At 45.3% G+C, this 25,716-nt stretch overlaps 1 protein-coding gene across 6 annotated transcripts in view; it reads right to left on the bottom strand.

Moving 5' to 3' along the window:
- Positions 1 to 25,716, bottom strand: part of GNG4 (G protein subunit gamma 4) — an 81,012-nt gene that overhangs the window by 27,675 nt on the left and 27,621 nt on the right. For 2 of the 6 annotated variants that reach the window (XM_077894423.1, XM_077894424.1), the window contains exons 2-4: positions 10,327 to 10,440; positions 8,218 to 8,423; positions 5,365 to 5,473 (exon numbers count right to left, since the gene is read on the bottom strand). In XM_077894423.1, coding sequence (XP_077750549.1) covers positions 5,365 to 5,463 — 99 coding nt within the window. In that variant the 5' untranslated portion in view covers positions 5,464 to 5,473; positions 8,218 to 8,423; positions 10,327 to 10,440. Of the gene's footprint in view, positions 1 to 5,364; positions 5,474 to 8,217; positions 8,465 to 10,326; positions 10,441 to 25,716 lie in introns of all 6 variants that reach the window. The other 4 variants (XM_077894419.1, XM_077894420.1, XM_077894422.1 and 1 more) reach the window with 3 other exon arrangements.

Here is a 25,716-nt window from a genome sequence, read left to right as displayed (position 1 = left end):
GAATGGGCATTGTCGGCTGGCAACTCTGTCAGCTGTTTCCTGGTCCCAGCTGAGTTAGGTTTGCTTAAGGGTGTGGTCCACCTCCAGAGCCTACCAAGTCACCAGCCCAATGTCAGCAACTTCTTTTCCTGCAGGGCAGGAGAATCAAAGCGCCCTCAGCGGTGCCCAGTGGCAGGAGAATCAAAGCGCCCTCAGCAGCTTCCATGAGCCTTCTGGGAGCCTGGGACCTGGTCTGCTTAGGATCTCTGTACCTTCCCCACGGGACCACAACTTCTCCACAGTAGCTCTCTCTCCTGGGCTGGACAAGCTGGCTCCAGAGACCATTTTCTCCACTTAAACCTCTTATGCTTGGTTCAGCTCATATCTGCCATAACTGTTTGACAAATTTTCCCTGTTTGATGATCAACATCACTTATTATAATTCTCAGTAGAATTTTATATTGCTTAAGCCTCTGAGGGTGAGAAAAAGAATAAGGCTCTGGGTATTCTTCTCCTGCGGACCAAAATTATTTCCATGATAGTCATCTGTATGTGCTATTTTATTTTTTTAGGATCCTGAGTATCATTTTCCAGGCTTTTTGCTTTTAGGGAGGCCATACGGGTTTTTTTTTTTTTTTTTAAGATTTTATTTATTTATTCATGAGAGAGACAGAGAGAGGCAGAGACACAGGCAGAGGGAGAAGTAGGCTCCATACAGGGAGCCCCATGCGGGACTTGATCCCAGGACCCCGCCCGGGATCATGACCTGAGCCAAAGGCAGACTCTCAACCCCTGAGCTACCCAGGCATCCCAGCCATATGGGTTTTATGTTGAATCTTTTTTGTTCTTATGATATGTGGCAAATATTTACTTTTTTCTTTTTTTCTTTTTTTCTTTTTTTTTTTAGCAGCTGATACTGGTTCCCAAAGAGAGAGCCCATCTTTGTTAGGAAATGTCCGGAGGAGCTAGATCAGACAGAGAATAATCCCACGGTTGCTGGGAAGCAGGTGTGAGTTGGAGGAGGTACTCAACAAACAGTAAATGCAGGTAATGAGGGTGCTGAGGCGGTGGGAAGAGGGCTCGGAACCCAAGTGCGTGTGGGCCTGAGGTCTGGCCATGGGCTGTGTATAAAGCCCCAGCCCATGTTCCCCGAGAAGTCTGGGATGAAGCAGACGTTGGCCCTGGTGCTTTTGTGCAGATAATATTTTGGGGGGACAAACAGGACTTTAAGACGACAGTGGATATTTTGGCTACATTTTCCCTCCATAAACTGCCCAGACTTCTCTGAGTTCAGTTCTATGCTTTTTCTTACCTTTGCAACGCAAACAACCACCTAATGCGGTTACTTTTTTCCTCTTCTCTCTCCCTTAACAGACATCCTGTTTACTCTCATGAACTGGAAGCGTCATCCTTCCCTTCCCTCCTTCTACAGTAGATTCACTTCCAAACCTTGCCAGCCATGGTCCTTTCTGGTTGCGTTCCCAACACCTGTCCTAGCCCGTGCTGTCCCCCAGGCCCCCCACGGCTGTGCTTCCACCCGGGAGCAGCTTCCGTGGGACTCGTAATTGCAATTATTTCCTCCACAGAGCCTCCTGATATTCCCCCTGCAGTGTACTCCTCCCTCTGTCCAGGGCCCAGCGAGAGGCATGGGGCACTCATCCCACCCCTCCACCCCTCCCCTACTCCGCAGTAGCCTGTCCTTTCTTCTAACACGTGCACCTGGCATTCCCACCACTTTTTCTATGAATTCAGTGAATTCTATGAACTGCTCCTTGACTCCTTGCATGTGGCTTCCTTCTGTCACTTACCATCCAGGCTCCTCTTTTCCCTCCTCCTCTCCTGCAGTGAACTCCCACCCATTCTAGAAAGACCACTTCTTCTCCCTGGTGACTGTCTTCCTCTTTCCTTCCTCCTCAAGGCCTTATTAAGGTCAATTTGTTTTTTGTTTTTTTTTTATAAATTTATTTTTTTATTGGTGTTCAATTTGCCAACATATAGAATAACACCCAGTGCTCATCCCGTCAAGTGCCCACCTCAGTGCCTGTCACCCAGTCACACCCACCACCCACCCACCTCCCCTTCCACCCCCCCTAGTTTGGAGCATCCTTGATGGCTTCTCTTTCTCTCCAGATCTGTGTTTTAGTGTCTAGCTAATTGATACCGCACTTCATTTTGCCAAGAATTGCATCAAGTAGATTTTTTTCCCCAAAGCCCTGCTGTGCCCTGAAGCAAGAGGTGTCTAGGCTTACAACCACATGGAAGCTTTACCCATTAGGATGGCTATTATAAAAAGTAAGTATTGGCGAGGATGTGGAGAATATTGAAACTTTATGCATTGCTGGGGGATATGTAAAATGGCATGGCCCCTATGGAAACCAGTGTGGTGGTTCCTCAAAAGCTGAGCTAGAATTACTGCATGATCCAGCAATCCCACTTCTGGGTATGTACCCAAGAGAACTGAGATCAGGAACTCTAAGTACTTGCACACCCATATTTCAGAGCAAGACTGTTCACAGTAGCCAAAAGGCGGAGGTATCTCAAGATGATGCACACTGTCAACAGGTGAATCGATAAATAAGATGCGGTACATGCAATGGAATATTCTTCAACCATAAAAAGGCAGGAAGTTCTGACACATGCTACAACATGGACAAACCTTGAGGATGTACGCCATGTGAAATAAGCCACACACACATTCTCTTATATGCATAAGGTTCCCAGAATAGTCAAATCCATAGCAACAGAAAGTAGACTAGAGGTTGTGAGTGGCTGGGGAAGGGGGGAATGAGGGGTAGAGTTTCTGTCAGAGATCATGAAAAGTTCTGGAGAAGGATGGTGGTGACGATTGCATGATACTGTGAATGACCTTCATGCTGCTATATACTTAAAAATGGTTAAAATGGCAAATTGCATGTTATGTGCATCTTATTACTTTTTAAAAAAAATACATGTTCAAGGTTTTGTGAGTGACAGAAAAAAACTCACATGTGATGGTGCAGCTACAGCAGAGATATGTCCCTCGGGGCCACTTCTTTCCATAGGAAGCCCTGGATCATCTTTTCAATAACAAAACTCTGCCCACTCTGAACCAACCTGATGTGGCTGTCAGTAGCCTCCTCCCTGGAATTGTGACAGTCTGAAGATTACTGCAGGAAGCACTCTCCTGGGATTCCATCACCTGGTCACCGTAGGAACAGGATGACCTACCCTTCTGAATACCATCTAACAAACCTGACTTTGAGTTGGCTTATGATTTCTCCTTGTTCTTTTAGAGACTGTGCATGGGTCTTCAGGGACTCTTGAAGAGCCCTTCATTGTGGGGACATCTGGTGACTATCAGGGCTGAGGGGTGGTGGTGACTGTCACAGATGAGAATCTATAATTACAGAATTTAATGTCCTTGCCAAAGTTAGACTCCTGGGCATGGCAGCTGTCCCACTGCCAAAACCGGTGCCCACTTTTTTCCTAGTCTCTGGACATGGAGCTTGATAGTTGGGCTCTAACTTCTTTCTCCCTGGTGTCTCCCACACGGACTTTTTTGAGTTCTGCACCTGTTTTTTTGGTGTGTCTGCCTCTCTGATCCCATCTCTGCACTCTCCTCCTCCCTACACCTGTTTCTGCAGCTTTGGCTGCCTGCTGGCCTCTGACAACTTCATCTCTTGCTAGCAGGTCAGTTCTCTCATGTCCCCGGCTCCACACTTCATCATCTGGATGCTCCGTACCTATGTACCTGGCACCCACAAGCTGTCCAAAGTGGCTTTTGCAGCACAACCTGCAGCTCTTCTGTCAAGTCCAGTTGCTGGAAATGAGCCCTGCTTAGCTTGCACTGGCCCCCTCTTCCCCTCCCATATCACTTCAGAACTAACTACCAGCTCCTACCTCCACAAGGCCTCTGAGCAATATAAGGGGGCAGCCCTGTGTGTTTGTATCCCAGCACCACGGCTAGGGCAGAGCAGGTTTGCAGGCATCTTTATCAAAAGGGCAAGTCTCTAGGGGCACCTGGGTGGCTCAGTCAGTTGAGCAACTAACTCTTGGTTTTGGCTCAGGTCATGATCTCAGGATCTTAGGCCTGAGCCCTGCATTGGGCTCTGCGCTCAGTGTGGATCTGCTGGAGATGATCTCCCCCTCTCTCTCCCTCTGCTCCTTCCCTGCTCACTCTCTCTCTCTCTTTCACTTAAAAAATAAAATAAAATCTTAAAAAAAAAGAGTCTCCCCACCATCCTCATCCTCTCAGCAAATGCTTGTCCTGTGTATCTCATTCTTAGATTCATTTCTGTACTATTGGGGCTCTCCCTCCTTTAGAATTGTTTGGTTCCTTGCTCTTTCCTCTCACCTAGAGATCAAGGAGTGATGTCTAATATATAGCTGGTATCAATACAGGCAAGATGGAGATCCTGAGTATAAGTGGCATACTCATGCCAATGTGTATCACACTGCATCCCCTCCTTGCTTCATATATCATTATGTCACTGTGCATGCTTACTGTCACCTTGGATAGCTAGAAACTCCAAAGCCTCAGGGGAGGGAATGACTGTCCTGACAGAGGCAGGAGCTGGTACTCTCTGGCCATAACTTCTGCATGAAGGCAGGTCTCAGCGATGGGAAGCCTGGGAAGGCCTGTTTGCTCTGCCAGCAGGAGGCTTTAGGAGGCACCCACTGCCCCCATGCAATCTGTCTTTTTTGAATCCCAGATGCTTGGGTGAGACCCCTGGTGTTGTGTGCCCAAGGCCCATTGGCCTTGAGACTCCTGCTGTTAGGCTCCTGATGGGGTTCCAACTCTATCACAGCTGATGAGCCTAAATGGCATTTCAGGGCCACATGTTTTGCCTGGCCCCCTGCCTGCTCGTAAGTGGCATCTGGAGACTAGGTGATTTCATCTTGCCTCAGCCTTCCCAGCATGAAGAGATCTACACTCATCAGTGAAAGAACATGGTGGGAAATGACTGGCACCTTTCTTCACTTTTCCCATAGGAACATTTGACAAACACAGTGCACGGTTCAATGCTCCACTCCCAACAGCATCCCTGTCAAAATACCCAACATTGCCTAACCTCGATGTCACTGGATTGGGCAGAAAAACTATGATTGATCTCGCTGTTAAACCCTCTTGCTTATTGGCATGACAACAGAGCTAAATAGAGCTGGGATGAATATGAGTCTATTTTTGGCAACTCCTTACGGAATTCATGCACACTGTGTATTTTGCATCATTTGAATCCTTGAGCACACTTGGAATTTGGATGCAAACCCTCATTTGTAAATGTTACAGCTGCCAAGGTTGGCTGGCAGCTCTGCTGGGTGACGTGTTAACTCTCAGAAGGAAACAGGAGGAGTGTTGTGAGCTGGGTTTTGGTCAGAGGGTAAGGCTGACTCGTGCATGCTTACCTTCACCCTGTCCATACAGGCTTCCATCTTCAGCTGCTCTACAGCCTTCCTGGCTTGGGAGATGCTAGTGGTGCTGTTGTTGGACATGACTTCTTTCATTCTGCTGCCCCTGAAACAAGCAAAGGTGAAGAACTGGAAGTGCTGCTTCCAAGGTGAGGAGGACTCTGGCTTACCTTGATCCCCTCTCATGCCCCCTACAGCTTCTCTGTCTGAACCAGGGAGCATTTGTATGTGAGCCCTCCTGGGACCAGAGAAAGAAATGTTTCACTAGAGTGAGGGAAGCGTGACCTCAGATTTACATTTAGCAAGACTTTCTCAGCTGTAGGTAGAGGGAGTGGAAGACACCTGATGGCCACAGTGGTACTTTGCTACCCCTGTGACCATAGGTAACACCTTGACTTCTGTGTAGTACTTTTTTTAAAGATTTTATTTATTTATTCATGAGAGACACAGAGAGAGGCAGAGACATAGGCAGAGGGAGAAGCTGGCTCCTTACAGGGAGCCCGATGGGGCACTCAATCCCCAAACCAGGATCATGCCCAGAGCCAAAGGCAGACACTCAACTGCTGAGCCACCCAGGTGTCCCTTCTGTGTAGTACTTTGTTAGGAACAAATACTTTTCCTACACGTTTGTTCATTCACTCTTCTAGGAGCCTCTAGTTGCAAAACATATTAAGTTCTGTTTTGTAAGTAAGGAAAGTACAAAACTCAGAGAAATTAAGACAATAGCTAAAGATCTTACAGCCAAACTGCAGATCTAGAACCCAGACTCAAAGCTTTGAAGCCCAGCGAAGGAGGGTTCTTTCCATAGTTTCAAATGGCCCCCCAACAACCTACTGCTGTAAGTACTGTGTTTCCCCTGAAAAGAATTGCTTTATTATTAATTTTAACTTGCTCTAATTCCAAAAATCTTAGACTCTAGGCTGAGAGTTTGTTTTTAAACAATAACACACACACACACACACACACACACACACACACACACACACCTATCCCAAGCATTGATATATTTTTTCTAGAAGAAGCAAGAAATTCTCCCTGATGTGACATGGAATCATGCCACATGACTAAGAAAAGAACAGTGTAATGCTAACTGTTCCACAAGCAACCATAGATTTCCACATAGATGCCGTAGGTTTCAGTTGCCCCCGTCTAATGACAAACTATTTGGAAGGGGCCCAATCATTCAGTCTGAGAGCCGAAAATGGGTCACACAGGGGGCAGTAGCTTCCAAAGGCACACAGGGAAACATGAGGAGGCTAAGCCGTATGTTGGTGCACAGGCCACGTCTGTGGGGTTTTCACATATGTGCAAACTCTGTGGTCCAGGCGAGACATGGTGGCGGCTTCACATGCCCACATGCAACTTTTTGAAATCTCTTATTATTAGATACAGAAAAGCTGCCTAAATCAGAGTCTAGTAGGTGTGTGTTCCTGTCTTGGTTGGGAACTTCTACTCAATGACAAAAGGAGAATCATGAATAGTTGGCGCTTGGAAACCCTGGGGTCTCCTACACCCCACCATGGAGAGTCGTGCGTGCATTTCTGCATGTGTATTCAGGTATATATATGTCCCTGTGTGTGTCCTCTTGCCTGAGGTGCCTGCCCTGTGCCCAACCATGTGTGCGTGGCTGTGCCTCTATGGATGTGAATGTTTATGTACACCCGTATGCCTGTGTGTCCATGCAAAAGGAAGGAGGAGACATAGTCTAGTTCCCAACCCTCTGCGGCCTGATGGAAGTCAAAGAGGAGCCAAAAATCACTGCCCTCAGATCCTGAGCTTCCCTTCCCATTCCAGAACTCATCCTTCTCTTTCCTCATCATTGGCTTTGGGCTTTTAGGAGTTGGGGAGGTCGCTGAAAGGGGGGCACAGGGATGGCTGAGGAGAAGGCAGCTGAAGGCAGGGTCACCAGGAGTGAAGAAGGAAGACTGGGGGAGGAAGATGGGGGGCGGGCGGCTCTGCACTGTAGGGTGGGGGTGGCTGTGAGGGTGTATAAGTGGGAGGAGGCATGCCTTTCAGGAAATGTTACCAGCAGAGCCAGAGCCTCATCAAACCTGGAGCAGCCCTTTCCCTCCCTCCAGCCCCTGGATTAAGAGCACCCTGATCCCACCCAACTATTTTCTCTTTCTTCCCCTGTTTATAAAGAGGTGCACATTTTCAACATACTCCACTCTTCAACGCAGGGAGAGAACTCTGGCTGATTGCTTAATATTTGGAAAAGATCCCCCTTTGCCAGGTCTGGCTTCTTGTGTCCCAAAGACAGAATAAGCTGGTAGGGTGGGGACTCCTACATCTGAGATGCAGGGACTCTTAGCCCTGCCACATCCTCTCTGGAAGCCCCTCCGCCTCCTTGGTCATATCTCCTGGGTCCCCTCCAGACCATGTCTGTCCACATCTGCAGTAGCACCTCTGATCACAAACTTCCGAGCCTTCCTCGCTCACTCCCTTACTCCCTCTCAGCCTCAAAGTACCATGTCCCCAGTGCCACACAGTGCCATGGTCAGCCTTGTGGACAATCCAACTCATGGCCACTCACTTTCTCTCAAGACTTGTGTCTTTCCTGCCATATCAGTACAACACTGTCCCTGCTCCACTCACATAAAAGGGCTGCAAGGTGATGCTGAAGAAACCACCCATGTACTGGCACTGGTGCCATTACATACAGTCAGCCTTTGCAGGTCCTCAGAGCTGCCTGCTATCCCACCCCTTTCCCCGGTCACCCCTCATTTTCTTTCGTTGTCAAGGTTCAAGAGGAGAAGTCTTGTCTTTGGCTGCCTTGATTGAATAAGTCTTGCCATATTGGCCACTGGGGACTGAGCAGGGCAACCCACCCAAGCCCCAAGCTGGATGTACCTTGGACAGTCCACCTCTGATCCTCGAGCCTGGGAGAACACCTTCTTCACAGTTTAGGCCACATCTGTCAGGTCCTCCGGCACTTTGGCTAGAAGAATCTCCTCATCCAAGGCTGATACTTCACGTTTGGTGGGCCTGTCCTCCTCAGGCTCTGCCCTATCACTCACCCCTCTTCCTCCTGTAATGTTGGTATCTCTGGGTACCATCTCCTCAGCATATAAAAATATATTTATGTCTTTTTCATCACCTTTAAATAGATAACAATAAAACAAAAAACCCTCATTCCTCCTAATCTCTGCTCTTACTCAAGAAAGAAGGGATAACTACAGATGCCCATGAAAGGACCCCTTACATAGCACATCATGGAAATGCCAAAAATAAGGAGAGAGCACTCTTCATGGGACACAGGATGACAAGCCTGCTCCATTCCACTTCCTCTGTCTGTTCTGCTGCTCCTCAGCCCTGTCAGACCTCCTCTTACAGGAGTCATCAGTGACCCCGTAATGGTTTCATATCTGTATGTTCATGTGCTGTCTCCATCCAAGTGGCTGGTAAGGTTTCGCACAGCACAGGTACCCAGGACCTGAATTGTGACCCCCACCCCAGACCTGGACATCTGTAGTTCACAACCTCCTGAGGTGATTCTGGCACAGGCCACAGGTGGAGAACCATGGCTGGCTGTCAATCACTTCTACTCTATTGTTCCTTTGTGTTCACCAAATTACCTTGAGAGCTATTCCTTGCATTTTCAGGACTCTCTAAATCAGCCCTTTAAAAAATTTAATCAGTGTGTGAATCCCTGGGGATCTTGATAAACATAGGTTTTGATGGAATGGGTTAGGGTGTGGTCCAAGAGTGTGCATTTCTACTCAGTTCCCAAGTACTGCTGGTCCATGAGCCACACATTGAGTAGCCAGGCTCCGAATCACTGAATGGTACACTGGAAGGGAACTTAGAGGTCCAGGTCCGATCCTCTTACTTTTTACATGAGGAAACATATTCAGGGAGTAAGTAACTTGATTTTGTTGAGCTCCGTCGTGGAAGTGGAAGGAAGCATTTTCCTAGTGTGGCTCCCAGCCTGTCGCCCCTCTTGGGCCTAGTAAGGTGTTTGGGGCAAGAATAGGGTATCCCCCTTTCACCTGGTCTATCCTGCTCTCCCAAGACAGACTTCATCCCTCAAGTGATCTTGAACTTTACCTAACTTGGGACTGAGATGGCAGGGGAGGAGGCAAGACAATGCAGGAGACTAACTGGCGCTTTTGCCAAATGGAGCTAACAGCAACCGATGACCTGCAGGAAGGTTCATGAGGCCCTCCCCCCAACTTGGCCAGGTAGCTCTTGGGTTCCACCTGAATAACATCTCTGCCCTTTTGAGGTTATCCAGACACTGTACTTGCACATGAACCAATGGATGTCTCTCCACATGCATAAGTGTGGATGTACACTCCAACTTGACCCATTCAGAAAAATGGCAGCAGAGACAAAGTAGAGATGGAATGAATGGAATGAAGCTAACCATGCACACTGACTCACGCCTCTCAGTTTTTTTTTTTTTTTTTTCCCTGCCTCTCCGCTTTTGAGAAGATGAGACAGAGGGAAAATGAGCCAGCTACTCCAAGCAGGGGCTCTGTCACTGCCCAGGTCAGACAGTCCTTTCTTCTTGGGCACATGGGAACCCACTCACCCACAGACAGGTTTCACAGGGAAAGTCTTACAGGCTGTGCCCTGTGCATAACTCATAGTGGGGTGGGGAGCATGGGCAGTGCGAGGTGTACACAGCTTGGTTTCCCAGTGCAGATCCAGCAGCACATGGAGATGGCTCAGTTCTCCTCTCCCATGTCCCCAACAGGGAGCACATCCACTCACATGGGGGATGATGTGAGGTGGCGGGCAACTTGTAATACAGACTTCATAAGGGCTTAGGTCTGCTGTGGAACATGGAGAGGGTGACAGGATGGGAACAGCTGCTAGAAGAAAGAGTGTGAGGACCTGGTCACACATCAAGGACCCTGACAGCCCAGCCTCCCCACAGGCCCACACATGTACCGCTGGCAGACACCTGGTCTCCAGAGAGAACCCACTCTTGGAAAGAACACATCACTTCCTCACCTGCTGAGAGGCGGCACAGTGACAGGCTTGGGCAGGGGACAAGTTGGTGGCAGTAGGAGCAGCTGACGGTCGTCAGACGAGAGACTGATTCGAGGATCCTCCTTTGAGGCTCACCTGAAAGCACAACCATAGTTGGGTTGGCAGGTGTGGCAGAAGCCACCTGTGCCCCAGGCCCACCCAGCTCTCAGTGGCCTCACCACCTCAGCAGCTGTCTCGGCGAGCCCACGGACTCTCGTATCAGGCCACATGGGAGATGGGGAGCCACAGGCAGAAAAAGGAGCCCTGATCTGACACAGGAACATCTGGAGGCCATAGGCTGCCCTTCCTGGCCTGAACATCGCTCCCAGCCGCACACACCATCCCACTTCCTGCCAACCTCTGCCAAACACAAACCTTTTAGATGTCTTTTCTTATTATAAAAAGCTAGACCAATTGTAGAAAAAATGTGAATATAGAGAAAATTACAGTAAAGAAAATAAAAATCAGTGATAATGCCTTTTCCCAGAATTGACCACGGTTAACATTATTCCTATGCATATTAGAAATAAGCTGATTCCAACCAAAGGACATTTAGCACAGAAGAGATGACTTGATCGGGTGGCTTTAAAGCCTTCTTTAAAGTCAGGGACTCTCCACAGAGAGACAAGACAAATAGCTTGTTGCCTCCCTCCTCTGGAGAGACTGATTCTGGGGCAATTGGTGCATCTCCCAGGGGTTTCTTGAACATCTCACCCTATAACATCCATTTTTGGGGAATCCCAGGGACCCTGCAGCAAAAATAAAGGGTGGACTTCAGGGAATGATGTGAGAAGTTGTGCTCAGTGCATTTTCCCTAGCCTACTCCGGAGGGTCCTGCACTTCCCCACTGTGAGTTTCCTTCACCCCCACCATCTCTAGGTAAGTCCTAGAGAGGAGGCCTGCTGGCCTGCAGGGGCAGAGCCTAAAGCCTGCCACCTCAGCAGGTGATTTTAAAGCAGGGCTCCAGGAGTCTTCCCTGCCTGCACTTTGGACAAACATGAAGCCCTGGGGGGAGAGGGTGGGGCTGGTAAACAAGCCGTCAGACCAACCCAAGTCCCCCTCCATGCCCTGACCTCTGCTTCCTTCAGTTATCTAATTTTGTTCTAAAGTCAGATGTGCCCAGGAGAATGCTCTCTACTCTTAGTGTCTTCATCCTTAAAAGAAAGGCAGAAAACGTTCCTCTGAGCGGGTGTCACATCACAGTTTCCCACAAATGTCCTGTAATAAATGCCACAAATGGGGGAGGGCGCCTGGGTGTCTCAGTTAGGCATCTGCCTTGGGTCATGATCTCTGGGTCAGATCATGATCTCCAGGTCCTGGGATCAAACCCCACATTTTGGTCCCTGTTCAGCGGGGAGTCTCCTTCTCCCTCTCCTTCTGCAGCTCACCCTAATTGTGTGTGCGCTCTCTCTCTCTCTCTCTCTCTCTCTCTCTGTCAGATAAGTAAATCTTTAAAAAAATGTCACAAATGGGACGAGAAAAGCTAGGAGAGAACCAGACGATACACAGATGACGCTGATGTTTGCTTTATGAACTAGATATTTTGTCACTGGACACATCCTGACTTAGAGTCTAAGGCTTCGTGTGGCAAATTCTCTTGCTTGGCTCCATGAAAAAGGGATCCCTGATCACAGAAGTTTGAGCCACAGCCATTGTTTTGCTCCTCCCTCTGGAGGGCCATGCGGCACACTAGCACAGTAAAGACTCTGAGGAGTCCTGCAGTAGAAGCAGCCCTTTTACTCAGCCCCACCACTCCCCAAATGGTTGATTCAGGAACACCCCAGGTTTTATTTTTGTTTTTTAATGAAATGATGTATCTCATTCTTTTCCATCACACCCTGGGGTCAACAGACCCATTGACACAAGTGGCTGCACCAGCTCTGGCTGCCCAGAGGGCTGATAGGATGGAGAAGAGCCCTTGTACCGTTCCCCAGGCTCCTGCTGCTCCCCAGCCCATTGTGGGAAGGTCTACCTCTACCTGCGACCCCTAAACCAGCTGCTATCAGAACCCCTGGCGAGGGGGGGGTGCGGGGTAGACCACTAAGGCCTGACTGTCCTCCACTTCCATGACCCTGGGCTGCTGTTTTCTTTCTGGGCCCCCTGGGGATTCTGACACCTCAAGTTCTCCAACCACTGCCCGAGTCCGTTGGTTCTGAGACTTTACTGTGCATCTGCATCATCTGGGGCGTTTAAAGGTGAGATGCACTGGTCACACCCCAGACCACATTGAGTCACACTGTGTGACTTCCCAGGTGATCCTGAGGTGCAAGCCACATGTGGAAAGACCTGGCTCTAGTCTGTGTCTATACTGGTGCTTGTGAAACTCTGCTGTATGTGTGATTCATGCAGATCTCAGACTCTCACTCAACAGATTCAGGTGGGCCTGAGATGGCGACCTGCCGTAGTAGCCTGGGAGCTTGTTACAGATACAGAATCAGGTCCCACCCAAACCCCTGGAACTGAATCTGCATTTTAATCTGAGTGTAAATTAGAGTTGGAGGTGCTCTGTGCTGGAGCAGGGGGGCCCACTGCCACTTTATGCAGGGACTCTGAGCCCAAGGTGAAGAGACTTTATTGAAGACACAGGAGTCAATAGGTGGGGGATGGGAGAGTCGCTATTCTCCTGGCCCTCCTGTTATTCACTCTCCTGCTCAGCTTTTGTGCTGCTCCTTTCAGTGACTTAGTTGATTCTGGTAGTTCTTGGAGAGACCATACATTACAAAAAGACTATTAATTTCTCCGTGTCCACTTGGCATCTGCATAGCATTTTCCATTCAATGCTTGGGGCATATTTCAGAAGTCAACCCACCAACTTGCTCTGGGCCCCAGGAGGAGCTTTAGGAACCTTCCCAGATTCACTGCTGTTTCTTAAGTGAGACAAATTATTAGTGCTAATAGGAACTTAGCTCCTGATTGGCTTCCTTGATCTGTTACTGAAAAACGCTGCCTCTTAACAGCACTAAATATGCTGCCATGATGTTTTCAAAAGCCCTCCTGCCCCCCAAACAGAAAAAAGTATACTCACCTGTAAACAAAATGCTGTAATCTCATTGTGAAACTCTAGAAAGATCCACCACGTGGCCACAGCTGTCTGGGAGGTCCTCAAGGGCAGAAACTGGTTTTACTAATGTCTGTGTTCCCAGGACTAACCCAGGACAGGCCCGCTGTCCATGTTCATATAAACACGATTCACCTATGCATGAAAGAACTAACTAGGGCTTCATAGCAATGGTGTTAATTAATACTCCATGACTGCTGTTGTTTCAATTCTTTTTTTTTAATTAAGATTTTACTTATTTATTTGACAGAGAAAGAGAGAGAGAGAGAGAGAGAGAGAGTGCATACACAAGCAGGGGGAGCAGCAGAGGGAGAGGGAGAAGTAGACTCCCACCTGAGCAGGGAGCCTGATATGGGGCTCCATCCCAGGACCCTGGGATCATGATCTGAGCTGAAGTCAGATGCTCAACCATCTGAGCCATCCAGGTGCCCCTATTGTTTCAATTCTGAAATGGAGCTAATTCAGCATCCAGTTGTGAAATGTAGTGACCTGAAGTCATACATATTTGCTGGTGGTATGGTGCTGGGCCTTGAGGAACCAAGATCATAGTCTCTATTCTCAGAGCTTATAGTCTGCTGGGGGTGTTGCACATTGTTCATACAATCGTGCTGATGAATGTATTCTTATACACAGAGGCACACAATTCATAGTGGGTATATAACCAAAGAACTTGACTTGACCTGGTGGTGGTTGGTTTCTATGAGAAATTCTGAAGCTATAAGGAGGAATGAGACTTGCCTGCCCTCACAGAGCTCAGTGTCTGAGGGGGAGAAGGCGAGTAACTAATGGTCATGGTGTAGTAAGTGTAAGTGGGGCTGAACCCATTCCCTCCTTTTCTTGTAATATGTAATTGTGGCCCATTGTGAGGGGAAGATGGAAGAGCAGGAAGATCCTGAGCTTACCTCCTCCCACGGACACACCATGGCTACAACTACACATAGAGAACTCTCTCTGATGATGACCTGAAGACCGATAGAACAGATCTTCCACAGCTAAAGACATAAAGAAAACGTCACATTGAGACAGGCAGGAGAGGCAAGAGATGTGGTCTGATCAAGAACCACAAAAAAAAAAAAAAAAAAAAAGAACCACACCCCAGGCCTGGTGACCCACAAGCAGGAAGGATATCACAGGCACACAGGTCCTCCCAGAGGAGCGAGGATTTCCAGCCCCACATTGGGCACTCCCTGCCTCAGGAATCTGTACTGCCAAGAAGACAAGTCCTGATACATCTGGCCTTGAAAGTCAGCAGGGCTTAGCTCTGGGAGACCTGAAGTGCTAAAGGCAACCATGACTCTGCCGTTAAATCTCTCACTCTGAGAACCAGCACTTTGAAAAGTGCCTGGGTTATATGTGAAGGAGATTTATTGACTAATTTTTGGGTATGCGCCAGAGGGACAGGGATCTGTAGGAATTTTCTCCAAGAATGAAGTGTTGGCAGGTGGCATTTCTTGCCCTCCTTCAACCTAAATGGCAGCAAGAGAAAAGAAAACAGTGCAAGGGAAAGCTCATAAGACTAGCAGGTGATTCTCCAGCAGAAAGTTTTTAGGCCAGAGAGTGGCATGATATCTTCAAAGTGCTAAAGGGAAAAATCTTGTAACCAAAAATATTCTACTTGGCAAGGTTATCATTCAGAACCGAAAGAGAAAGAAATAATTTTTAGAGAAACAAAAGTTGAAAGAGTTCATTACCACTAAACTGGTCTTTTAAGAAGCATTAAATTATAGGGATCCCTGGGTGGCACAGCGGTTTGGCGCCTGCCTTTGGCCCAGGGCACGATCTTGGAGACCCAAGATCGAATCCCACATCGGGCTCCCGGTGCATGGAGCCTGCTTCTCCCTCTGCCTATGTCTCTGCCTCTCTCTCTCTCTGTGACTATCATAAATAAAAATTAAAAAAAAAAAGAAGCATTAAATTATAAAAGCATTCTTTAAGGAGAAACAAAAAGGCCATAACTAGAAGTAAAAAAAAAATGAAGGAAAAAAATGTCAAATATATAAAACATGGAGTGGGGAGAAAAACGTAGTGCTTTTAGGATGTGTTTGAATTTAAGCAACCATCAACTTAAAACGGTTTGCTGTATCTCTGCAGGGTGTTACATATAAACCACATGTAACCACAAATCAAAAACCTATAATAGATGTACAAAAAATAAGGAGAAAGGAATCTGGGTATAAAACTAAAGAAAGTCATCAAATCATTAGGGAGGAGAGCAAGAGAAGAAGATAGGAAAAGAGAAGATCTACAAAAGCAATCATAAAACAAGAAACAAAATGGCAATAAGAACATAACAATCAACAATTATTTTTTTTCAACAATTACTTTAAATGTAAATGGACTAAATAGTCCAATCAAAAGACAAAGAGTAGGTGAATGGATAAAAAGTCCAAGTCTCATTTATATGTTGCCGACAAGAGACTGACTTTATATCTAAAGATACATGTAGACCCAAAGTGAAGAGATATAGAAAGATACTTCATGAACTGGAAATGAAAAACAGCTGGAGTGGTAATACTTGTATTGCACAAAATGGACTTCAGAACAAAAACTGTAAGAGACAAAGAGGCACACTAGGTAATGTTAGAGGGATCAATTCAACAAGAAAATTTAACAATTGCAGATATCTATGCACCCAACATGAAAGCTCCTAAATACACAAAGCAAATATTAATAGACACAAAGAGAGGAATTGACAGTAATACAATATAATAGTAGGGGACTTTTACATCAATGGATAGATTGTCCCAACAGAAAACACAGAAACCAGTGGCTTTGAATGACACATTAGACCATGTGGACCTAACAGATACATACAGAACATTCCATCCCCAAAAAGCAGAATACACGTTCTTTTCAAGAGCACATGGAACATTTTCCAGAATAGATCATGTTAGGCCACAAAACAAGTCTGAAAAATTTAAGAACATTGAAGTCATTTTAAGTATCTTTTCTGACCACAATGCTAAGAAACTGAAATCACAAGTTTCCTGGGAAACAGGAACACACAGAGGCTGAACAACACACTACTAAACAACCAATGGGTCAATGAGAAAATCAAGGAGAAAATTAAAAAAAAAAAAAAAACCTTGTGATAATTGAAAATGAGATCACAACATTCCAAAAACTTTGGGATGCAGAAAAGCAATCCTAAGAGGAAGTTTATAGAGAAACAAGGAAAATCTGAAATAATCAAATTTACACCTCAAGGAACTAGAAGAAAACTAGAAGAAAAAAAAAACAACCCCCCCCCCAAAAAAAAACCAACAAAGTTCATGTTAGTAGAAGGAAGGAAATCAAGATCAGAGCAGAAATAAAGGAAATAGAGACTAAAACAAACAAACAAAAAACAGTAGAAAAGATCAACAAAACTAAGAGATGTTTCTTTGAAAAGAGAGCCACACTGATAAACTGTAAGCCAGACGCATTAAGAAGAAATGAGAGGACTCAAATAAGTAATTGGACAGAGAAGTTGCAACTGGCATCACAAAAATACAGAGGATTATAAGAGACAACTACAAAAAGTTATACACAAACAAACTGTACAATCTAGAAGAAATAGACAAACTCTTAGAAACATTCAACCTTCCAGGGCTGAATCAGGAAGAAATAGAAATCTGAACAGATTATTATTAGTAATGAAATTGAATTGGTAATCAAAACTCCTAACAGAAATAAGTGCAGGACCTAATGGCTTCACAGGTGAATTCTATCAAATGTTCAAAAAAGAGTTAAGATCTATTCTTCTCAAAGTATTCAAAAAAAAAAAAAAATGGAAGAGGAAGGAAAACTTCCAAATTCATTCTAGGAAGGTAGCATTTATCTCATACCAAAACCAAAGACTTAAAAAAGAAAGAGAACTACAAGCCAATATCCCTGATAACATAGATGCAAAAATCCTCAACAAAATATTAGCAAACTGAATTCAACAATACATTATAAAGATCACTCACCAAGATCAAGTGGGATTTACTGCAGGCATGTAAGGATGGTTCAATATTTATAAATCGACATGATACACCACATTACCAATATGAAGGATAAAAATCATATGATCATTTTAGCAAATGTAGAAAAAGCATTTGACAGAATTCAATATCCATTCATGATAAAAGCTTCAAAATACGTTCAAATCTTGACACAAAGGTATCAAGAAAAATTTAAGAAGTTCTATTTGGAAAACCAAATATGAGGCGAGGATTATTTACAGCGAGGATTCCACCTTATGAAGCCATGTTCACTTCTAGGGGTTTAATTTTTATGGCCACAGACTGGTAGGTGGGCCTGTCAGATCCCACATGTCCCCACAAAACAGCTCACTGAAGAGAGAGCCCAACACACACCCCTGGATCACTAGCCACACTTTGGTCTTGAGTCACTATTTCCAACATTGCACAGTACATATCATGCAGATTTGCTCTTTGGTCCAATCCCCACACGTTAAGGGGGCTACAAGTAGAAATGTAAGGATATCACTGTTTTTACCCTAAAATCTAAAATCCTGTTAGATAGTAAGCCCTTAAGGTGGCACTGCTTTGGGCATAAAAAGCTGAGGAGAGGTTCTCCTGGTGTCCACAGCAATCATTTATTCAACATACATTGGTTTTGAATTGCCAAAAAGATTTTATGCATTCAGTCAAACATGCTGGAGTGCCCCCCAATAATGGAGCTTCAAAACAAGAGACATGATTGGAGGAGAGATCTTTTACCTGAAAAGTCATAACTACTGTAGTAGCAAAGGCCAGGTTTTCTGTACATGTAGAAGCAAAAAATGGTACTTTAGCCTCCCAAGAGAAATCTTGCTTTTTTCTCACAGTCATGCCAGGGTAGAGCTGAATATCCTGACTCCTGAACAGAAAATCAGGTGCTGTCACACCGGGCTGCACTGGGAACATGGTCCCCTCTGTCCCTTTGGTCCCCTCAGCTGGGACAAGGCCATGGCCATGCCCATCCAGCTTGAACCACTCTGCAACTTAAACACTGTGTAGTTCAGCTTGATTCATTTTACTATCTGGGTCTCCATTACTCAGTTTATATCTTGATTGCCTGATAGTATCTTCCTGATATAACAGTTCATCACACCGAGGCTAATCCAGCACAAGAAGAAGAACTTTTAGCATGGCACATGCTGTAACAGACCTGAGGGGCAAGTGGATCCTCAGAAGAGTATTCTGGTCTGAACGAAGCTGGAGCCTGCTGGTCACCAGCCACAGGTGACTGCCCTCCTTATCTGGCCCTGACTAAAGTCAAGAAAATTAGAGAAGGTTGGCAGACCAGCTGTTATATTTAAGGGCATTTGACTAGTTATTTGACAAGGTAGTGCAGAATAAACAGAAAAAGAGAACCCAGGTCCATCTTCCATGTGACCCTTAATACTTCCCACTCTCTCATCTACATGGTTATCCCCAGACATTTGTTTCCTTGACCTTGCAGATAGTCTAAAAATTTTATTTGGCAGGAACAAGCACTAAAAAGTCTAAAAGTGCTCTGTTGCTTTTATATCAGCCATCATAGAGTATGAAATTCTTTTTCTGCCTGCCGGATTAAACATTCATTACTCAAACTAGACCATGCCATTGACCAGTGTGAATACAGTGAAGAACAAAGACTCAAGTCCTGTGTGTGGGATCTTATAGTATATAACGAGACACTTTTCATTTTTTCTCAGGGCGACTCTACTGAAGTGTGTGGGTCACTGCACCAATGAAGAGGCCATTTAGAGGTGATGTGGCTGGGCCAGTTTACTGGCTTCCTAGGATTGCCATAAGAAATTACCACAAACTTGGTGGCTTGAAAACTCATTATTATTTATTCTCATAGTTCTGGAGGCTAGCAGTTTGAAATTAAGACCATGTTAGGACCATTAAGACCATGCAGGGCCATGTCCTTTTTGAGAATATTAGGAAGAGAATCTTTCCTCTTCTTTTCCTGATCTTGGGGCTCCCAGCAATCCTTGGCATTCCTTGCTTATAGAGACATGACTCCAATCCCTGCTCCCATCTACACAACCCCCTCCCCCTCCATGTTTCTGTGTCCTCTCCTTTTCTTCCAAGGGCACCAGCCATATACTGGATATAAGGCCTTCCCTAATCCAGGACGACCTCTAACTAATGACATTTGCAAAGACCCTATTTCCAGATATAACCACATTGTGAAGTTCCAGGTGGGTAGGAATGGGGCGGGGGCACTATTCAACCCAATCTGACCATGACCAAAAGATTGTGGCTATAGGACTGTGATCATTTCTATGAAGCAACATAAATTTTGCTCTTTGTAAGACCTGTTAGAAAACACCTCTCTGAGAATGGCATCGTGTTTTATGGCTATGTAAGAGAAATTCATCCTAGGGTGATAGGAACATGGGCTGAGAAACAGCCTATACAACAGAATTCATAAATTATACCCATCTCGATTTCCCCAATTTACCAATGAAATAGCTGAAGTCTAGCCAGTTATTTCCCCAAAGTCATTAAGTAGCTAATCAGTGGAGAAAAAAATATGATGAAAACCCCAGGTTGATCACCCTTCATTCATTCATTTGACTCTTACTGTGTCAGGCACAGCACTGAAGAAATGAGAGTGATTCATACATGATTGTCGCCCTCTATCTCGTGGGAGACAAATCGCACAGCAGCATATGCAGTCATAGTTTCCAGAAGTCACCACAATAGTCTAGGAAGGGTAGAGGGGCCAAAAACGAGAGGATGGATTCTTCTTGGGGTGGGCAGGATGATAAGAGGAAGAGTGGGAGGGCTTCATAATCAACCTGAGCCTGCAAAGTGACCAGGAGCCCACGAGGCAGAGGGAACAGCATGTGTGAAGGTAGACAAACCACAAACAAGCCTGACATGCTCTAAACACCGCATTGTTCTTTATTTCTGGAGCCCAGGAGTGTAGGGGTCAGATCACAGAGGGTCTCAAATGCCACTCTAAGAGGGTGAGGCTTGTATCAAGCAAACTTATAATCAACTGAAGGGTATTTAAGCACTTTTACATTTTAGAAAGAACACTTCAACATAGTGTGGACATAACCAGAGGTGAATGAGATAAGCAAGAGACCAGTTTGGAAGCTCCATGAGTCTAGATGAGAGACTCCCTGTGTGCAGTTGAAGCTCTGCAAGGAGAGGAGATGGAGGGTGATAGAAAGTTGGTACTAGGATGGAAGTATAAAGAGGATGACATTAGGATTTGAACGTTGGGGAAGGTGGGGAAGGAAGGCGCCTGGCTCACTGTCAAGGAGATGGTGTCAGGCCACTCACCAGGCTCAAGAAGAGAAAGGAGGGCTTGCAGATGTGTGCAGTGAGTTCATGTGGGGTAGTCTGCGTTTAGGGTGACCGTAGGACACCAAAGAGAACATACCCAGCAGACAGGCAGGCTGACAGGGATATAGCTTAGAAGTGACTTTGAGCTGAAGTGGGAGAATTGTAACTCATGACTATTATGGGGCACCAGAAGTCGACTTATGGAAGCCTCAGAGGAGGTGGGAGCATGAGTCACAGGGCAGGGCCAGGTGAAAGCCTTGGCTCAGACCTGCGTGGCAAGGCTGGGCAGAGGAAGGAGACCCCATGCTCATCTCTGTTCTGTTTCTTTGCTCTTCAGTCTGTATATTCAGAATTACAGAAATAAAAGATTCAATACTGATAAAACCAATAAATTACTGGCCGCAGCCAAGATCAAGATGGCTGGGAGATGTGCTGTTCTCCTTGAGAATGCCTAGGCTGGTGCTGACTCCCACCACCCCACTGGGAGCCCTGATATAATTCTGGCCCCCTCAGCCCCTTTGCCAAATTTGCAATCATGATCAACCAGGCCATGCCCTACAACTATCTGGTGCTCCTCTGAGATGATGGGAGTATGCCCTGCATGCCTAGGCAGCCCCTGGGGCCCTCAGGGTCCAAGCTCACAGTGGCTAAAGAAATTGAGTGACCATGTCTGGGTGACAGGGAAAGTCCCCTTCCCCTGTGGCCAATAAAATGAGAAAAGTGAAAAAAAAAAGCCCACTCCCAAACAACAAATTATTCTTTATGGACCAAATGGCACAAAATTGCTAGGACTAAGCCTGAAGCTTCATAAAATGAAATTCTGCAGAACGAGGAAGTGACAGAGGAGCTATTGTGTCACTATAGACACCAAACTATTATGTAGTTCGTATGGAGAACAGTCTTACATGAGGCTGTTGGCCATTGCCAATGGGTAAAGTGTGGAGCTTGCTCTTGGGGAGACATCTGCCTGCAGAGGTGACCATACAGACTCTGAACTTACATATAGCTGCCCCTTGAGCACGTAGGAGTTAGGGTGTCAACCCTCCCTGCAACCAAAAATCTGCATATAACTTCTGACTCCCCACCAAATTTAACTACTAATTGTCTACCGCTGACCAGCAGCCTTATCAGTAACATAGTTAACACTTATTTTGTATCTTTTTTAAAAAAATATTTTATTTATTTATTCATAAGAGAGGCAGAGACACAGGCAGAGGGAGAAGCAAGCTCTGTGCAGAGAACCTGATGTGGGATTCGATCCCAGGACTCCAGGATCACACCCTGGGTCGAAGGCAGACGCCAAACCGCTGAGCCACCCAGGGATCCCCCACTTATTTTGTATCTTATATGTACTTTATACTATATCCTTACAACAAACTAAGCTAGAGAAAAGGAAACGTTATTAAGGAAAACATAAGGAAGAGAAAGTATGTTTACAGTACTGTGCTATACTTAATCAGAAATAAATCCCACCAGTGGACCCTTACAGCTCAAACCTGTGTAGTTCAAGGTTTCAACTGTACACTGCATATCACAAACTATGTAGTCAAAAATGCCAACACACATTCAGTGGGTCATGCCCTTTGGGGAGAAGCAGTTCATGCCAATTTGTCTGCCTCTCCCAGCCAGATCCTCTGCACCCGTTGGCAGTTTTCAGCCATCTTGCTAGGGTTCAGGTGCAGCTTCCAGCGTCAGAGCAGAGTAGAACCAGTGGCCTATCATGAGTCTGGACATACTGCCTCTCTCCAGGAAGGTTCCTCCTGTTTCCTAGGACAGCCCTCTGCCCTCACTCTGGTGGTTCCCCCTAATGTGGGCTTCAAATGCCATGGCCTATCTGTGCCCTTGGGAAATAGTAGTCTTGACAGACAGACTAAGCTAGCTGAAGAAGACGAGGCAGTTCCATCCTCTGAGACCAGTTCCAGGAAATACTATTTCTAAGGACTCCAGCTGCTGGCAACTGCATTTTATCTCTTACCATTTTGTAAGACAACATTTACATTGAAATACTTGACTTTCTAAATAAATTTGCTGAGGTGACATTCACCTGACATAATGAACTATTTTGAAGTGAACTTTTAGTACATTCACGATGTTGTGCAAACACCACCTCTACCTAATTTCAGTACATTTCCATCACTCCAAAATAAAACTTCATATTCATTAAGCAGCTCTCCCCAGAGTCCCTAGCAACAACCAACCTGCTCCTGCTTCTATGTATTTGCCTCTTGCGACATGCTATATAAATGAGATAATTCAATAGGTGCTCTTTTGTGTCTGGCTTATTTCACTAGCATAATGTTTTGGGATTACACTCATTTTGTAGCACGTATCAGCGCTTCATTCCTTTCTATGACTGAATAATACTCCACTGTATGGATATACCACAATTTTCTGCTGATACTTTGTTTGATGAACATTTGAGCTGTTGGGATTACTTTTTTGACTATTTTGATTACTGCTGTTTTGAACATGCACATACATACATTTGCCTGAGTACCTATTTTGAACCATTTTACATTCCCACTAGCAATGTATGAAGGTTCCAATTTCTTGACATCCTCACCAATTTTGTTATTTTCCATTTGGAGGGTATTATCACCATCCCAGTAGGTGTGAAGTGGGACCTCACTGTGGCTTTCATTTGCATTTGCCTAATGACTACTGAGCATCTGATGCCAATGTTGAGCATCTTTTCATGTGCTTATTGGCTTCATTTATTTTTTAAGAATGGTCTTAATGTGGGGTGTCTGGTGGTTCAGTTGGTTACACATCTGACTGTTGATTTTAGCTCCGGTCATAATCTAGGGTGGCCAGATCAGACCCCGCTTTGGGCTCCATGCTCAGCACAGAGTCTGCTTGGGATTCTCTCTCTCCTCTCTCTCTACCCCTCCTCTCACAACTTGTGCTCTCTCAATCTAAGATAAATAATAAAATCTTAAAAAAAGAGGATGTTAAACTTTTAAAATTTTAAAAATCTCAAGTTTATAGAAAGGTTGCAAGTACATCATCAAGAATTTTTTTCTGAACCACTTGAGCATGAGTTACCAACTTGACTCTCTATTACTCCTCAATACTATGGATCTCCAGAAAACAAGGACATTCTCTTTATATAACTACAATACCACCATCAGTCAGGAAGTTTACATTGATACATCACTATCATCTGATCCTCAGACTCCAAGTTTCATAAAAAATACCAGTAACATCCTTTATAGCAAAAGGAAACCAACTCTGAAAACACTTTGGTCTTGGATGTCAGCCTTCAGAACTGTGAGAAAATAAATTTCTTTTGTTTAAGCTGTCTACCCTGTGGTACTTTGTTTTGTTAGCCAAAGCAGACTAATACAGCTCCTCATTGGTTGCAAGATGAAAGCCCACCATATTAGTCCAGTACAACACCAAAGATTGAGCAAACAGACTCACATGATTATAATAGAACATAGACCAATCTATTTAAAAAGATAAGGACAGAAGCCCCAGCTTGCCAGCAGGACAGTGTCAAGACATCTCATAAGGAGCCCTTTAGTAGTTCTTACTGCAGTTTCTATGGCATCCAGGAGTTATTTAATTCCCAAGTGGCAGCATGGTTCAAGGAGGTGAGATCTTTATTGGGAGGGGCAAAAGACCTCTGCCCACAGAAGTAGTATCTCTTCAAAATAGCTTCCAGGTCCCCACAGAGATATGTCACTTTAAAAAGTCATCAAAACTGGAGAAAGCCCAAAGTATAGTGTCTATATTAGGTATTTGAAGTTCATTCATAACTGCTTCCAGTCCCTAAGTAATTTACCAATCAGTGGACAGTTTTACCATAAGCAATGTTGCCTGACAATATAGTTGACATACACTGTCTTATCTGGTTTCCAGGGTATATGAGGTAGGCAGAATAATGGGTTCCTAAAGATGCTCATATCCTAATCCCCAGAACCCATAAATATGTTATGTAATATGACAAGGAGGAATTAGGATAGCAGATGGATTTAAGGCTGCTAATCAGTTGACTTTAAAATAAGGAGGTTAGGGGTGCCTGGATGGCTCAGTCAGATGGCATCTGCCTTTGGCTCAGGTCATGATCCCGAGGTTCCAGGATCAAGCCCCATGTCAGGTTCCCTGCTCAGTGGAGAATCTGCTTCTTTCTCTACCCTTCTCTCCACTTATGCTCTCTCTCTTATTCTCTCTCAAATAAATAAAACCTTTAAAAATAAAATAGGAAGGTTACCATGGATTATCTGAGAGGGCCTAATGTAATCACCAAGGGTCCTTATAAGAGAAAAAGGGAGGCAGGAGAGTCAGTGTCGGAGTCTGAGATTTTAAGATGCTACATTGCTAGCCAGCTTTGAAGATGGAAGAGGGCCATGTCTCAAGGAATGTATGCAGCCTGGAGGTTGGGAAAGGAAAGAAAATAGGTATCCCTTCAGAAAGAAACACAATTCCGCCAACACCTTAATTTTAGCCCAGTGAGACCCTTTTCAGATTTCGGACTTCCAGAACTGTGGTAATTTGTTACAGCTGCAATGCAGGTAACAGATACAGGTGGTTAACAAGGCTGGGTTCTCAGTGGGGGAAGTGGCCTGTGACACTTTCACTCACACCTGATTGATAGCTGGCCCCTCCCTCTCTCCTCCAGCCTCCCTCTGGCCCTCTCCAACTATGTTAGTCTGTTCTGGCTGCCATAACAAAGTACCACAAACTTAGCGGTTTATGCAACAGATACTTATTTTCTTATAGTTTGAGAGGCCACAAGTCCAAGGTCAAAGTGTCGGCAGGTTGGTTTCTTCTGAGGTGTCTCTCCTTGGCTTACAGATGGTCGTCTTCTTGCTTTGTCCTCACATGGTCTTCCCTCTTTGTGTGTCTGTGTCCTAATCTCCAGTCCCACTAGAATAGGGCCCATCCGCATGACCCCATTAATTACCTCTTTAAAGACCCAGTCTCCAAACAGGGTCACATTCTGTGACATTCTGAATTTGGTGGGGGACACAGTTCAGCCCATAACACTCTGCCCTCTGGATGCCTAGAATTCATGTCTTCCTTACATTGAAAAGTAAATTCCCCCTCGTC

Source organism: Canis aureus, chromosome 4, assembly GCF_053574225.1.
Source record: "Canis aureus isolate CA01 chromosome 4, VMU_Caureus_v.1.0, whole genome shotgun sequence".
Lineage (NCBI taxonomy): Eukaryota > Metazoa > Chordata > Mammalia > Carnivora > Canidae > Canis > Canis aureus.
This window is presented reverse-complemented; position numbering and strand designations above follow the sequence as displayed.